At 41.9% G+C, this 12,981-nt stretch overlaps 1 protein-coding gene across 1 annotated transcript in view; it reads right to left on the bottom strand.

Moving 5' to 3' along the window:
- LOC144773195 (protein-lysine methyltransferase METTL21C-like) overlaps positions 1-12,981 on the bottom strand; it is a 111,708-nt gene that overhangs the window by 41,543 nt on the left and 57,184 nt on the right. Inside the window, exon 2 of the mRNA XM_078658082.1 lies at positions 6,077-6,231. Within this exon, the coding sequence (XP_078514208.1) occupies positions 6,077-6,231 (155 nt within the window). The remainder of the gene's footprint in view (positions 1-6,076; positions 6,232-12,981) is intronic.

Genomic DNA, 12,981 nt, shown 5'->3' with positions numbered 1-12,981 from the left:
TGTAAATTGCTGGGGCTCCTGACCATCTAATTTAAATGTTCCTACTTCTGTGGACTAAGAACTGAAATTTTTGGATCTTTTTCAGCCACAATATGCTGTTTCGATTCTCTGCAATTCTGGTGTTCATCGAGGCTAAATGAACTCTGGGACAACATTTTTTTTGCTACCAAATCCAGTAGTTTCCCAATTTTCTTGCTGCTTATAGCTAGTAGTTAAAAGGTTAGGTCGATTATGGTGTGTTAAATTAAAAAGAATGCAAAAATGATGCACCCAGATGAAAGGAATGAGATCTCCAGAGGAGAGCAAATCACTGTTTGTGAAAATTAGGGGCCTCATTTATGAGGCTGTGCGTCCCTTTTATGCCGCCGGTGCGTCCCTTTTTGTGGCGAAAAAATGCGCCTTGTTGCGCCATATTTACAAAGTGACACATCTAGGTAGATGCGTCACTTTGTAAACCCCTGCGCCACATTATACCTGCGCCAGGTATAATGTATGCAAGGGGGGCATTTTGACGCAAGAAAGGGTCATATAGGGTCACATAGATTTCACTGCGCCACTTCTAGGACACAAATGCGTCAATTTCTTACACCTGCCTCACAGCAGGTGTAAGACTGATGCAGGCCCTTTCACATGGGGCTTGCCCCATGTGAGAGGATACATTGCTGGAATTGCGTCACTTTTGTGACACACTCCAGCAATGCGTCACTTTTGCGCCATACAGATACGTCAGAAAGACGTATCAGTAACTCCTTGCGCAATGATGCGTCATACTGTAAATATGACGCATCATTGGTGTCGCAAGGAGGGCGTGTGAAAAGTGACGCATCGCTGTTTTCACGCAGCGATGCGTCACTTTTCATAAATGAGGCCCTACGTGTACAACGGAAGCTTAGGTGTAGAAGTGATCAGAGGAAGAACATTTAAGAGATTACTGCCAAGACTGACTTTTCATGCACCACAGCAACAAAATTTGCTGCACTGTATTGCGCAAGGGGGCAATCACAATACAGTGCCACATCTACTAACGATAGTCTGTTGTTGCTGTCCTCCTTGGCACTGGCGCTGTCACTAGGCCGCCTAGTGGGAAGCACAGGCTCACACCATGGTGTAGAAGTGAATGTGCACTGTCTGGAATCGGATTTGTACTGGAAATTTGTTTGCCTACACAAATGCAGTAAAATCGCACACATTGGGCATTTGTTGTGCACAGCAGCACACATTCAATGTGTGTTTTTATAGAAATGAATATGTTTCCTATTTACATCTACATCACAAAGGCATCACATTTTTATGCCAAGCTTGGTCTGGCTATTTTAGTAGATCAGGATTAGTGCTAAAAACCTATGGGTGTTTGCAGTGATCTGCTCAAGGTACGCTTACTTGATGCATTTAAAATCAATTCAAAGCAGTTTTTGTGCCGTCAACTTTTCAGAGCAAAACACATTTTCTGCTGGATTGTAAATACAGCGGGCCCGATTCACAGAACTAACTTAAGACAAAATCCTAGACTTACTACCATTTTGGTATTCACAGAAGACACTTACTCAGTTTGGTATTCACAGAAGTTAGGAGTCCTAACTTTAGGACTCCTAAATGCCTTCTGTGAATACCGAAAGTCTTAAAGTTAGGATTTTTCTCAGTTTAGGAGTAGTAAAGTTAGGACTCCTAACTTTAGGACTCCTAAATGCCTTCTGTGAATACCGAAAGTCTTAAAATTTGGATTTTTCTCAATTTAGTATTAGTAAAGTTAGGACTCCTATCTTTAGGACTCCTAAATGCCTTCTGTGAATACCGAAATCTTAAAATTAGAATTTTTCTCAGTTTAGTAGTACTAAAGTTGAGAAAAATCCTAATTTTAAGACTTTCAGTATTCACAAAAGGCATTTAGGAGTCCTAAAGTTAGGAGTCCTAACTTTACTACTACTAAATTCAGAACAATCCTAATTTTTAGACTTTCGGTATTCACAGAAGGCATTTATGAGCGTCCTGTACAAAACCTATGCTAGACTAGTGCTATGGCCCTAAGGTGTGTTCGTGACGCACGCCTGCGGAAATCAGCACCGGCGCAAAAGAAATGGGAGGAGAGAGTGCCATATCTCTGAAGATATGGCGCTTTCCTGCTCCCTTGCTGTCACACAATGCAGCGCAGACTCGCGGGGGGCTGTGCTGCTTTGCGTGACTTTTTAGTAAATCTCCCGCAAAGTATTTATCTGTGGGATTACTACACCCAGGCATACTGAGTATGGTAAAACTGTGCCACCTGTAATCCTGATTTGGCTAGACGTTGGCATTTTCTACCAAAACGAGAATACCGGAGTATTCACAATGGCGGCCTATATGGGGCAACTCTACCGCATGGGCGGTCTCTCCCTCCCAAGTGTTAAACACTCTTATTCCTAATACTGAAATAAACTCCTGGTTCGAGGAAACCCATTTCTTTAATGTTCTCCTACAGCGGACTCAACACCAAATAATAAGTACTATGAAGAGAAGTGATAGTATTTAGTGGCAGAATGTTCTAATAGCCTTATAGCCCTCCGTGGCTTGGTTATACTGGCCGTTAAAGTCCCGCTCCCTTGTTAAGGGCCCTCACCAAAACACTGGATCCGGACTTTAATGGCCGGTATAGCCCGCTACGGTGGGCTATAAGGCTATTAGGCTTCATTAAAACCATTCTACATATTCTAAAACCACAAGTAAAATAAAACTCACTGTAAGCAGCCGAGGCCTGTGGGAAAGAATAGCATGAGGTTTGTATACAGTTCAGGCATATGTCAAGATGTAAACTTCCTATATGAACATGGAAGTCTTGTATTGCTAGCTGCCTAACCCCAAACAGAATAATTTTGCATTGAACAAATGCTTCCTAAGTTAAACGCATATTCCCAATTACGGCTCTTTTGCAGTGAATAACTTATCCACTCTATCCTAAATTTTATGAGATGTACAGGCACTGCTCAAATTCTCCCTGCGTACAAAAATGACTGCTTGCCGACACGTTCTGGTACCAAATTGATAAAAAACATTATGGTGCCACTATTTACGTTCATTCAACAGGAAGGTGGAAGTGCGTAATAAGTGACGTAGTGATTCTTGTTGTTTTAGGTACAGTGTACATACTCCTGCACTTTGATTTGGTTGTTAAAGATGGTGATTTAGTGCATCCCGGATCATTGGTTAGGGCCGACTATCCCACAATTAAATGAATCTGTAATTTGGAATACAATCACCTCAGTATAAAAGCACAATTTTAGGCTAATTGATAGAATGTGGGGTCTCTGTGGGGTCTCAATAACATGATTGTTTACACAAATATATTCCACATCGACCAAGTCAGTTTGTTCTATAAACATTTAGAAGAGTGAACAAAACTATGACCCCGGAAATAATGTGGGTGAATATACATAGAATAGTAGGCTGGAGAACAGCTTTTTTCCCAAAAATAAAAAATCTAGGGCCATATTATCAAGCAAGGGCGATACATTATCGCCACTTTTATCGGCAGGAAACTGCCGCTAAAGCGGCGATAATGGGCTTGATAATATGCCCTTGTGAATTCCCATAGAAGCCCAGGTTAAAACCAGAACCTGGGCTTCTATGGGAATTCACAAGGGCATATTATCAAGCCCATTATCGCCGCTTCAGCGGCAGTTTTCTGCAGATAAAAGCGGCGATATTGTATCACCATTTCTTGATAATATGGCCCCTAGTTTAAAAAATGGGCAAAAAAGAAAAACTTGCTATTGCAAAGTCGACACTGAAGGAAGACTGCAGAGAAACAAATGCATTAGTGGTTACTCAAGAAAGCGAAACAAATATTGTTTGGCAAACTTCATAATATGTATAGTCACAGGTCTAGAAATAAAAGCCCAAATCTCTGTTGCGAGCCCTAAGTACCAAACTTAGGGGCACATCAAAACAGTAAGGATACTGCTCCAGCCATCAACAATATTCAGGTCATTTTAAATGGAGTCACATCGTGATGTCTAATAACATTCATATTCCTTCAGGATTATACTCAATTTGCCTCTCTTGTGTTTCTTTTTGAATGATATCTGCTTTGTAACCAGCGTTCTCTCAAAAGTAGTATTTCTGTTCACAATTTATTTAAACTTTAGGGCATATCAGCAACAACCGGCGATAATTATGGCTAAGCGCACTTAGCGCTAGGATCATTATCGCCGGCTATTGGTTACTTGGCTACTGGATTCTATCGCGAAGATAGCGCGCTATCAGCAACGCTTATCTCCAAAGCAATAGAAATCCAAGCTTTAGCTACGAAACTGTGCGATTATCGCTGGAAATCCAGCGATAAACGCACTGCGACAGGTAATACCTTGCTGATAGGGCAGGGTGGACTTTGGCGTAATATCCACCTCCCATTGGCTATTAAGGCTAAGTCAGCTTTGAAGCAGGCATAAAGAAACCTGCGTTAAGCGCAGTTAGCTCTACTTTTAACATCGCTAAGCAGGTTAGCGATATCCTTGTTGATTGGAGTAAAGTCGGTTAGCGACATTCTCCATGGAAGTTTAGCAAGGTACGCCCACTTTGCATTTCATTAGAGATGCAAAGCTGGTCGTTGGTGGAAAGGGCGCTAAGGCAAGGATTCACACGATAGCGTGACTTTGCTGATAAGGCGATATAATTATTGCCGCTTTTCGCCCGAAAACAGGCGCAAAAGTGGCGATTATTGTTTTACGCCACCTTGATAATATGCCACTTCATTTTTTTTTTTTTTAAATTCTGTACTCCAGAGGGGTATGTATACTTTTTTCTTATTCCAATAGGGCCTTTTGCTGTTCTTTCTCTCAGGTTTAAAGTCAAAGTCGGGGAAGTCAATTCTAGTGACTTTCTAAGGGGCATAGATATAGGAAGCAACTGGTATGAAACATGTATCAGTCAGCTCTGAGACATAAAGACAAAGCAGCGTTATTGTGTTTGATGTTAAATCTAATAAAAAAGTCCTTGATTTCAAGGACATGTTGCAAAGTGGCATAAAGTGTGATATAGTTTTGTCATCCTCGTGGTGTTCTTGAGACACCCCTGCACCCTTGAAAAAATTCCTAATTTGCGATTAGCAAATTGCTAATCGCAAATTCCCCCTTCATTCCTACGGGCCTCCTGGCTCATAGAAATGAATGGGTAATTTGCAATTAGCAATTTGCTAATCGCTAATTAGGAATGGTAAGGAATCGCTATAAAAAAGCTATTTTGTACATACATACCGTTTTGCGAATTCTAAATAGCGATTCCTTAAAAATCGCTATTTAGAATTCGCAAAATGGAACTATGATACATATGGCCCTAAGTGGCTAGAAGTTGAGGGTTAGGAGTTACAGGTGTAGGATTAGGACTTAAGGGTTGGGGGTTAGGTTATAGGGATTAAAGGTATTGGGGTTAATGGTATTGGGTTAGGTGTATGAGGTTAAAGATTAAAAGTTTAGGATATAAAGTTAAGGTGTTACAGAGTAGGGGTTAAGGGTATACTAGTTAAGGTCATGGGGTTAGGGCTTTGTGCTTTGGGTTATAGAGAATAGGTGTTATGGATAATGGATTATGGGTTAGGAATATAGGGTTGATGGTGTAGGGTGAAGGGTTTATGGTTAAGGGCACAGGAATTTAGTTATTGGCACAGAGTTAAATTTAAAGCATGAAGCGTAACAGGTTACGGATATAGGATTAAATATAAAAGTTTGGGTTTAGGTTAAGGGTTGAGATAAAGGATTAGCACTACAAATGCATTTGTTCAATGTCAGTTGGAAATTTATTTAGGACATGTAGATGACAATGACAGTTTTTTTCTTAACGTTAGAAAATATCAAAATGTTGCTTTTAACAGTAAAACTGTAATTAATTAATTTCAATAGAACACACTACAGTTACGAAGTATACAGTTAGAAACCTTAAAAACCTAAGTTTCAGTACAAACACAATTAACAACCAGCAATGTGAAACCTATCAAAGGACTATTGAGATAACCAACATCATAGTTATGGTACTGCCCTATTACAAATGCTATGTTTAAATCATTTTAGTTGTAAAATGTATAAGACAGTAGGAAAAATGTTAGACTTACTCCTGGCCACACAACAGCTCCAAAGCTATCGAAGGATTCTTGTATCTTGATTTCATAGCCTGCATACCAGAAACTGTCTTTATTGGGTATGAAGTAGAAGTTGGAAGTCCATGGGTTTTCTGGTTGGGGGATTAGCTTGGAGTACTGTATGATATCTGCAAGAGTAAAAGAGGTATAGATTTTCATCAACTCCATTACAGAAGCTACCACATATTTTCCAACAGACGACGGAATAGGTATAATTAAACAGATAAATACCACCAATTCTGTATTCTGTCTGCCCCACCCCCGCCGCGCTGTGCCCCGCCCCAACGCGCTTAACTGTGCCGACTGCTGCTGGCAGATAATACTGAGTGAAGGTAATTGCATGTGAGACTCTCTAACATTGCTCATTGAGGCTCAATTTAACAATTTTTCTGATAGGTGGTGCTGTGCTGGTCACATTTTAAACACGCTTAGTTGTTGATGCGACTGATTGTAGAGCAATCCTGATTTGGAAACAGATTCAGAGTTGCAAAGTGTGATAAAGACTAAAAACTTGATTTAGAATCAGGCAGTAGTAGGCCAGTGACCAAAATAAAATGGATGTACCATCTTCCCTTCTCTGGGTACCCCTGACCCTTTAAATTGGGGGGAAGTTGCCTCCTCAATGATGTAGTGGCCACTGCATCTGTCATCAAAAACACCATGTGCAAGGGAGAGGAACTGCAAAGATGATAACAGAGTAGTCTCTTGATTTGTCGATGCCGGTCAGCTACTATTTTTTGTGGTGCCACTTTAGTGAAAGACCCCAATGTATTCCATAGTAGATTTTCACAGAAACACAAAAATGTATGTTGGACTTGTGGCCAGCATGCCAGGGACACTTTCAAAGTGGTCCCTGGAAATGTAGATCACATTTGGAGATACATTTCCAGGATGCACATTTGTTCGTGGGAGGCCGGGTGTGAAAAGGGGGCGGTGTTAAAATCCGAGTTTGGTGAAAGGGACCAGAGTCACGTGGTGGACAATCAGACCTCTATTCACATTATTGATGACATCACGATGAATACAGTGTAATGTATTTATTTGGTTATATATTGTTAGGTAATGATGTCCTGTTATTTGTTGGTAGTAAAGCTTTGTGGTACTGCACATTGGATCTGGGCTGTGAGTTTGCCATCTATGGCACGTCAAATTATGGTTTGCTCAGTTAGCCATAACTGGGCATTTTCAGGACTTTTTGTTTTTTAATATTTATGCCCCCCTCGCTGTTGGGCAATGCAGGGGGCACTATATACCTCCTTCATCACAGTAAAGTAAGTAAGTGATGGATACAAAGCAAATTCCCCAGCCCTTCACTTTGTCATTTTTAGAAGGGGCAGCAGCAAAATTCTCCCCTTCCCTCCACTGGGCAAGATGAGAGGCGATAGCACAAAATATCCCTGCCCTTGGTGAACGCAGGGTCAGATTTCATTTTACTGCCACCACTCCCTGGAGAATTTAAATTTACAATATAAATGAGTCTGGTGATTTATGGGTTTTGAAGAAGCACCTTACACACCGTTTAAATAAAATCTCTCCTTAAGTTCACAAATGTCAGGATACATTTCCTAAAAAGAAAGTGTTGCTAGAGTAAGGGGTTTAACAGAATCCCAGGGAGTGGGGGCATTACAGACAGGGGGCAGAAACAGAGACGAGCTACAGAGACAAGTAAAAGCAGGATACAAGTGCTGCCTTGAGTTTGGAAGCACATAAAGGTGCAGTAGTGACAGGTCGGGACTCTGGGTGTATGGGGGCAGAGCCATAGGGCCTGCAGGGTATGGGGACACATGAGGAAGAGGTGGGGTACAGAGAGAGGCTGTAGGGCTGCGGGGTCTGAGGGTGTTACAGGGCACACAGAGTGTCTGCAAGGGGAATGAGTGGACTAGAGCTACAAGGGGCCTAAGTAACATAGAGGGGAAGGAGGGTGTCACACAAAGGGTCTGGATTAAAGCAGTGAGCTCATATAGTGGGGTCACAGGACAGGCAGATCACACTTAGAGGGGTGATAGGGCGGCAGAGGGGTTGACAGAGGTGAAGCTGCTGTGGGGTATGGCAGCTCACAGGGTTCCAGGAGGGACAGGGGCAAACAAGGGGCTGCAGGGGGCATGAGCACTAAGAGGGAATGCCAGGGAGATGGGAAATATACAGATGGTATTCAAGGTAGACGTGGGAGCAAACTGAAGAACTATAGGAGGCAGAGGGACATACAAGAACCAGGAGGGGTGATCCTGGGGGTGCAGAGTGTCTCCATGAGGTACAAAGTCACATACAGGGGCTGGAGGGTAGTGAGGGGTCCAACTACTGGACATCAACATATCAACCATCATATGTCAACACACCTACCATCATAACTCTACACAACCCGCAGCAACCTATGCCAACATACTCAAATTCATAAGTCCACACAACCAAAATTATAAACAACGCTCCCACCTTCATATGGACAGTCAACATTATACACCAACACACCCACCACCATATTTCCACACAGCCATCACCATATGCCCGCATACCTATACCAAACACACCTGCCATCAATCCCACAACTTACATTTAAAAATCAATGAAATCCCTTTAAAACCTAATATTGAAAAGGCCCTAAAGTTAACTAACATGTTAACAGTGGTTTAACCATAAACAATGAAAAGTCATAAAGTTCATGCATTAAGGTGCTACCTTCATCTCGAGGCTCAACCTCACCTTGCAAAGTCAACCTTAACCCCAGCACACACTCTTTACCACTTCACACATCTTTTCCAACAAAATATAACAGTCCTCACAAGTTAACATATCATTAATTACATCAGACAGTAAAAAACCCACCATCATAGACCAAGCAATGGACATCATATGTGACTGGTCACTTCTATCATATCACCATACAACCATCAATCATCAATATATGGCCCATACCCTATAAAACAAGAGTACAGCCATGTCCATAAGCCTTCACCCATCAAAATGCATCCATACGCCCACCTCCACACACCCACTCAGGCACCATAACACACCAACACTCCTATGTTCATATAGCCAAACACTCACCTTAGTACAAGCTGACCACCACCAACATTTTGACCATTAGGCACTCACACAGCCAAAAGTGCTTTATACTGTTACTTTAAGCTGTAAGTCACAACATCATACAACATTTTACACACATAAACATAATTTACAATTCTGTCAACTTTTTTCACTTAACTACCACCCTGTTTTTAAGGTTGATGGTGGCATTAGGTCATGAGCTGAAGGTAGCAGCTTAACTCATGTGCCACTGTTAACATATTAGTCAACCGTAACACGTTCTCAATTTTTGCTTTTTATTAGGGAATATTTATAAGTACATAAATAGATAAATAGTACATGTGCATAAGAGCAGAATGCTCCATACTTGTTTGTTACCATTGTTGCGTGTGTGACAGTCATGACTCACGAGAGGCGAAGCCTCAAGTGAGTCATACTGCTCTTATCCTCTCTCATTTTGACAGTGAGATAAAAAACAATAACTTCTTAGGAGTTTCCCAAGAAGGGGGAGGGGATTGATGGTGTAGTAAATGTCCTCTTCACTGTTCTTCTCTAGCTAGACTGTACTATGATATCTATGACATCATAGAATGCCAGGGTGTTCCTCTAGCTCACTGTGCCTTTCTATTACTTATTGTGGCAGTTGGTCATCTCAGGCTGAGCTGCCAACAGCGAGCTCCTGGTGGGGTTTTCCTTACAATCTTAACCTGTCTATCTAACCTGGAAGGAACCTGCAATAAAGGATCTTAACTTATCAAGCAGACTCTGCATCATTCATTTACCACAACTTGGCGACGATTCTAAAAGGATGAACCTACGCGTGATTTAAGGATAAAGACTACTTAAGGAATTAAACAAACTAAAGGAAGGAACTCAAGATTTCAAGTCTTTCAAAGACACTTCATTTTCAGACTAAAGGTAATGCCCTGCTGACCCCACCAGTGTCTTGTTCCACTTAGACAGCCTGCACCCAGGGTGTGTGTTTCACCTTGATGTCTGCTGTTAGTTTGCCTGTGAAGTATTCCTGTTCATAAATGAGTTTTATGTTCTGATTGTCTACTGGATGTGCTCATCCGTATGTGGACAGCCTGCAAACTGAATCTCGTATGCTCCGAGACACTTTACAGCAGCCTCTGTTTACTCTGCCCGTTTCTGCTCTGTGTATTGAGAGAGATACTTTGCCCTGTTTAAGAGGTTTCTACTGACTCACAATCATCAACGCAGGTCGGATTGTTTACTCCGCTTTGATTTACTCAACAAGCAAAAGTAGCATACGAGTCCTACTCTTTACTGTTTTAATTAGAAAATGCATGTCCAAGTGAGCGCATTCAGGAATCGGCAGTGCAGACCAGAATGTAAAAGCTATAAGTGCCTTTCCAAACTCGCTTACTCACCTTCCTATATGCTGATGTCCGTTGGTCGACGGTTGGTCAGCAGCGATCTTCCCTCCTTCCCGTCTACCGTCCTTCTGATGACGTGCTTGGAATGCTTCTAGGAGTTAGCAAACGTCTACTGTGACGTCACACTTTCTTTCATGCTGCAGCTTTCCTGTTGTCTTCTTTCAGCACGCCTAGACCGTGAACCACCCGGCAATGGCGTAACAGCGTACCGCCATCTTCTTCTAAACCAACGCATTGAACTTGAAACTCGTAGTTACTATGTGGTGCTCCCAGTGTGGCTTCAAACTTACAGGCACACTGTGGTCTTCTATTTTCCGGTGTGATGGTCACAACCTGTGTCGACAGTGTGCCAGAAACGTTGGTAATAACGATTCCATTTGCCTTCATACCGCCGAGCCGACCATTGATGAGACACAGACATTCTCATTCTTTGATCAGCTCTTTGTACATTTCAGTTTCACGGTCAATAGCGGCACCAGAGCAACGGAGTGGAAAACACTTTACTTATGGTCTTGGTCACATTCTACTGGTCTAATGAAATATCCAAGGCGACTGTTGGGTACTCAGTGGCATCTACAGGCAGCAGTGTACACAGAACCCGGGTGAGAGATCGCTCACCGGAGCTAGCATTATTTACTATTTTAATTTGAAGTGTTTAGCTTCTCAGTGTCTTTGATGATTGCATATTGTTTTCAGCATAATCTTTTGTGTTGTTAGTGGTCTCTACTGTGTTTGCCCTATCGTTTGCATGTGGGATCCGGTTGACAGCTTTTAACTCTACCGAAATCAGTTTTCTAGGGTTATGATGTACCACGTAGTGAATCCTATGTAGGGCTTGGTATTATTTAGTTTATCAGTGTGAGTGTGGTATCATTGTGGGTAGTCTATGCCCATACCAGTTCACAGGCTATGTATCCCCTCTACTCCTTGTTGAGTGTTTATAGGTAGTCCATGCCCCATAGTTTGTCCCAGGGTTATTGTCTTAATCCTGCAGTGTACCCTCTTCTAGGGAAGTTGGCATTGTGGGTAGTCCATGCCCCATTGTTTGTCCCAGAGTTATTGTCTTTACTCTGCGGTGTACCCTTTTCTGGGGATGTTGGTATTTGTGGGTACTCCATGCCCATGGTTGTACCCTTTTCTAGAGATGTTGGTGTTTGTGGGTAGTCCATGCCCATAGTTTGTCCCAGGATTTTTGTCATTATCCTGCGGTTTACTCTTTTCAGGACAAGTTGGGTACTTGCGGGTAGTCCATTCCCCATGTCTATTCCCAGCTTCACTGTCCTGCGTTGTACCCTTTAAGGTTAAGTAATAATGGGTAGTCCATGCCCCATTTGAGGTTAAGTAATAATGGGTAGTCCATGCCCCATTTCACAGAGATATTTTACTTACTCTGCGGTGTACCCTTTCAGGGGAAGTTGTGCATTAATGGGTAGTAAACACCCATGCAGTCCTACAGTGTACCCTTTTCAGGGGAGGTTCAGTGTCTGTGAGTAGTCCATTCTCCTTATTATGCACTGTCCCCTGTTTTTGGTGGAGATTGTTTGTGCACTATGTTTCTGTCGGAGTCTATCTTCTTGCAGCTACTAGCCAGGGCTTCATTTAGGTAAGATTTTAAGTTGTATTAGTATCATACGTTTAGTGTCGACATATCTTCATCAGGAGTAGTAAAAAATGTTTTTCTTTTTGGTGAATTCTTGTCAAAAGGATTTACTCTCTAGTGTTATCTTAAGAGAGTTCTAACCCATTCTGTCTCTCCCAGTCTACTCTCATTCTTGTTTATAGAGTGTTTACCCTGTGGTATACCCATGTGTGGGGTAGCTATGAGTGTCAGCAGCTAACTTAACTATTAGTCTTTGTTTTGTTTCAATACCTCACTCTTTCGTTAAGGGAGGGGAATGTGGCATATTAAGTCATAATGTTGATTCTTTGTTCTTTTCTTTGCTAATGATACCTCATGCTAACGTCATCTCATGTTGTACACAATTACTTTTAGTTCTTCCTATTTGTGTACTTCCCTGCTGATTGTGACATTTAAGGTATTGTTACCGATTATTCCTTTGTTCTGCTCTTACTCCATAAAGGAAGAGGATGTGTAGTAAATGTCCTCTTCACTGTTCTTCTCTAGCTAGACTGTACTATGATATCTATGACATCATAGAATGCCAGGGTGTTCCTCTAGCTCACTGTGCCTTTCTATTACTTATTGTGGCAGTTGGTCATCTCAGGCTGAGCTGCCAACAGCGAGCTCCTGGTGGGGTTTTCCTTACAATCTTAACCAGTCTATCTAACCTGGAAGGAACCTGCAATAAAGGATCTTAACTTATCAAGCAGACTCTGCATCATTCATTTACCACAGATGGCAGACAGAATTTGGGCAGTCTGGGTGAGGCTTGAAAATACTGGTTTAATATATGATGTCAAAGTTGTACTGATACTGATGGTGGTAAGTTGTTGTTT

This window comes from Lissotriton helveticus, chromosome 8 (assembly GCF_964261635.1).
Source record: "Lissotriton helveticus chromosome 8, aLisHel1.1, whole genome shotgun sequence".
Lineage (NCBI taxonomy): Eukaryota > Metazoa > Chordata > Amphibia > Caudata > Salamandridae > Lissotriton > Lissotriton helveticus.
The sequence above is the reverse complement of the archived record's forward strand: the minus strand, read 5'-3'. Positions and strand labels throughout refer to the sequence as shown.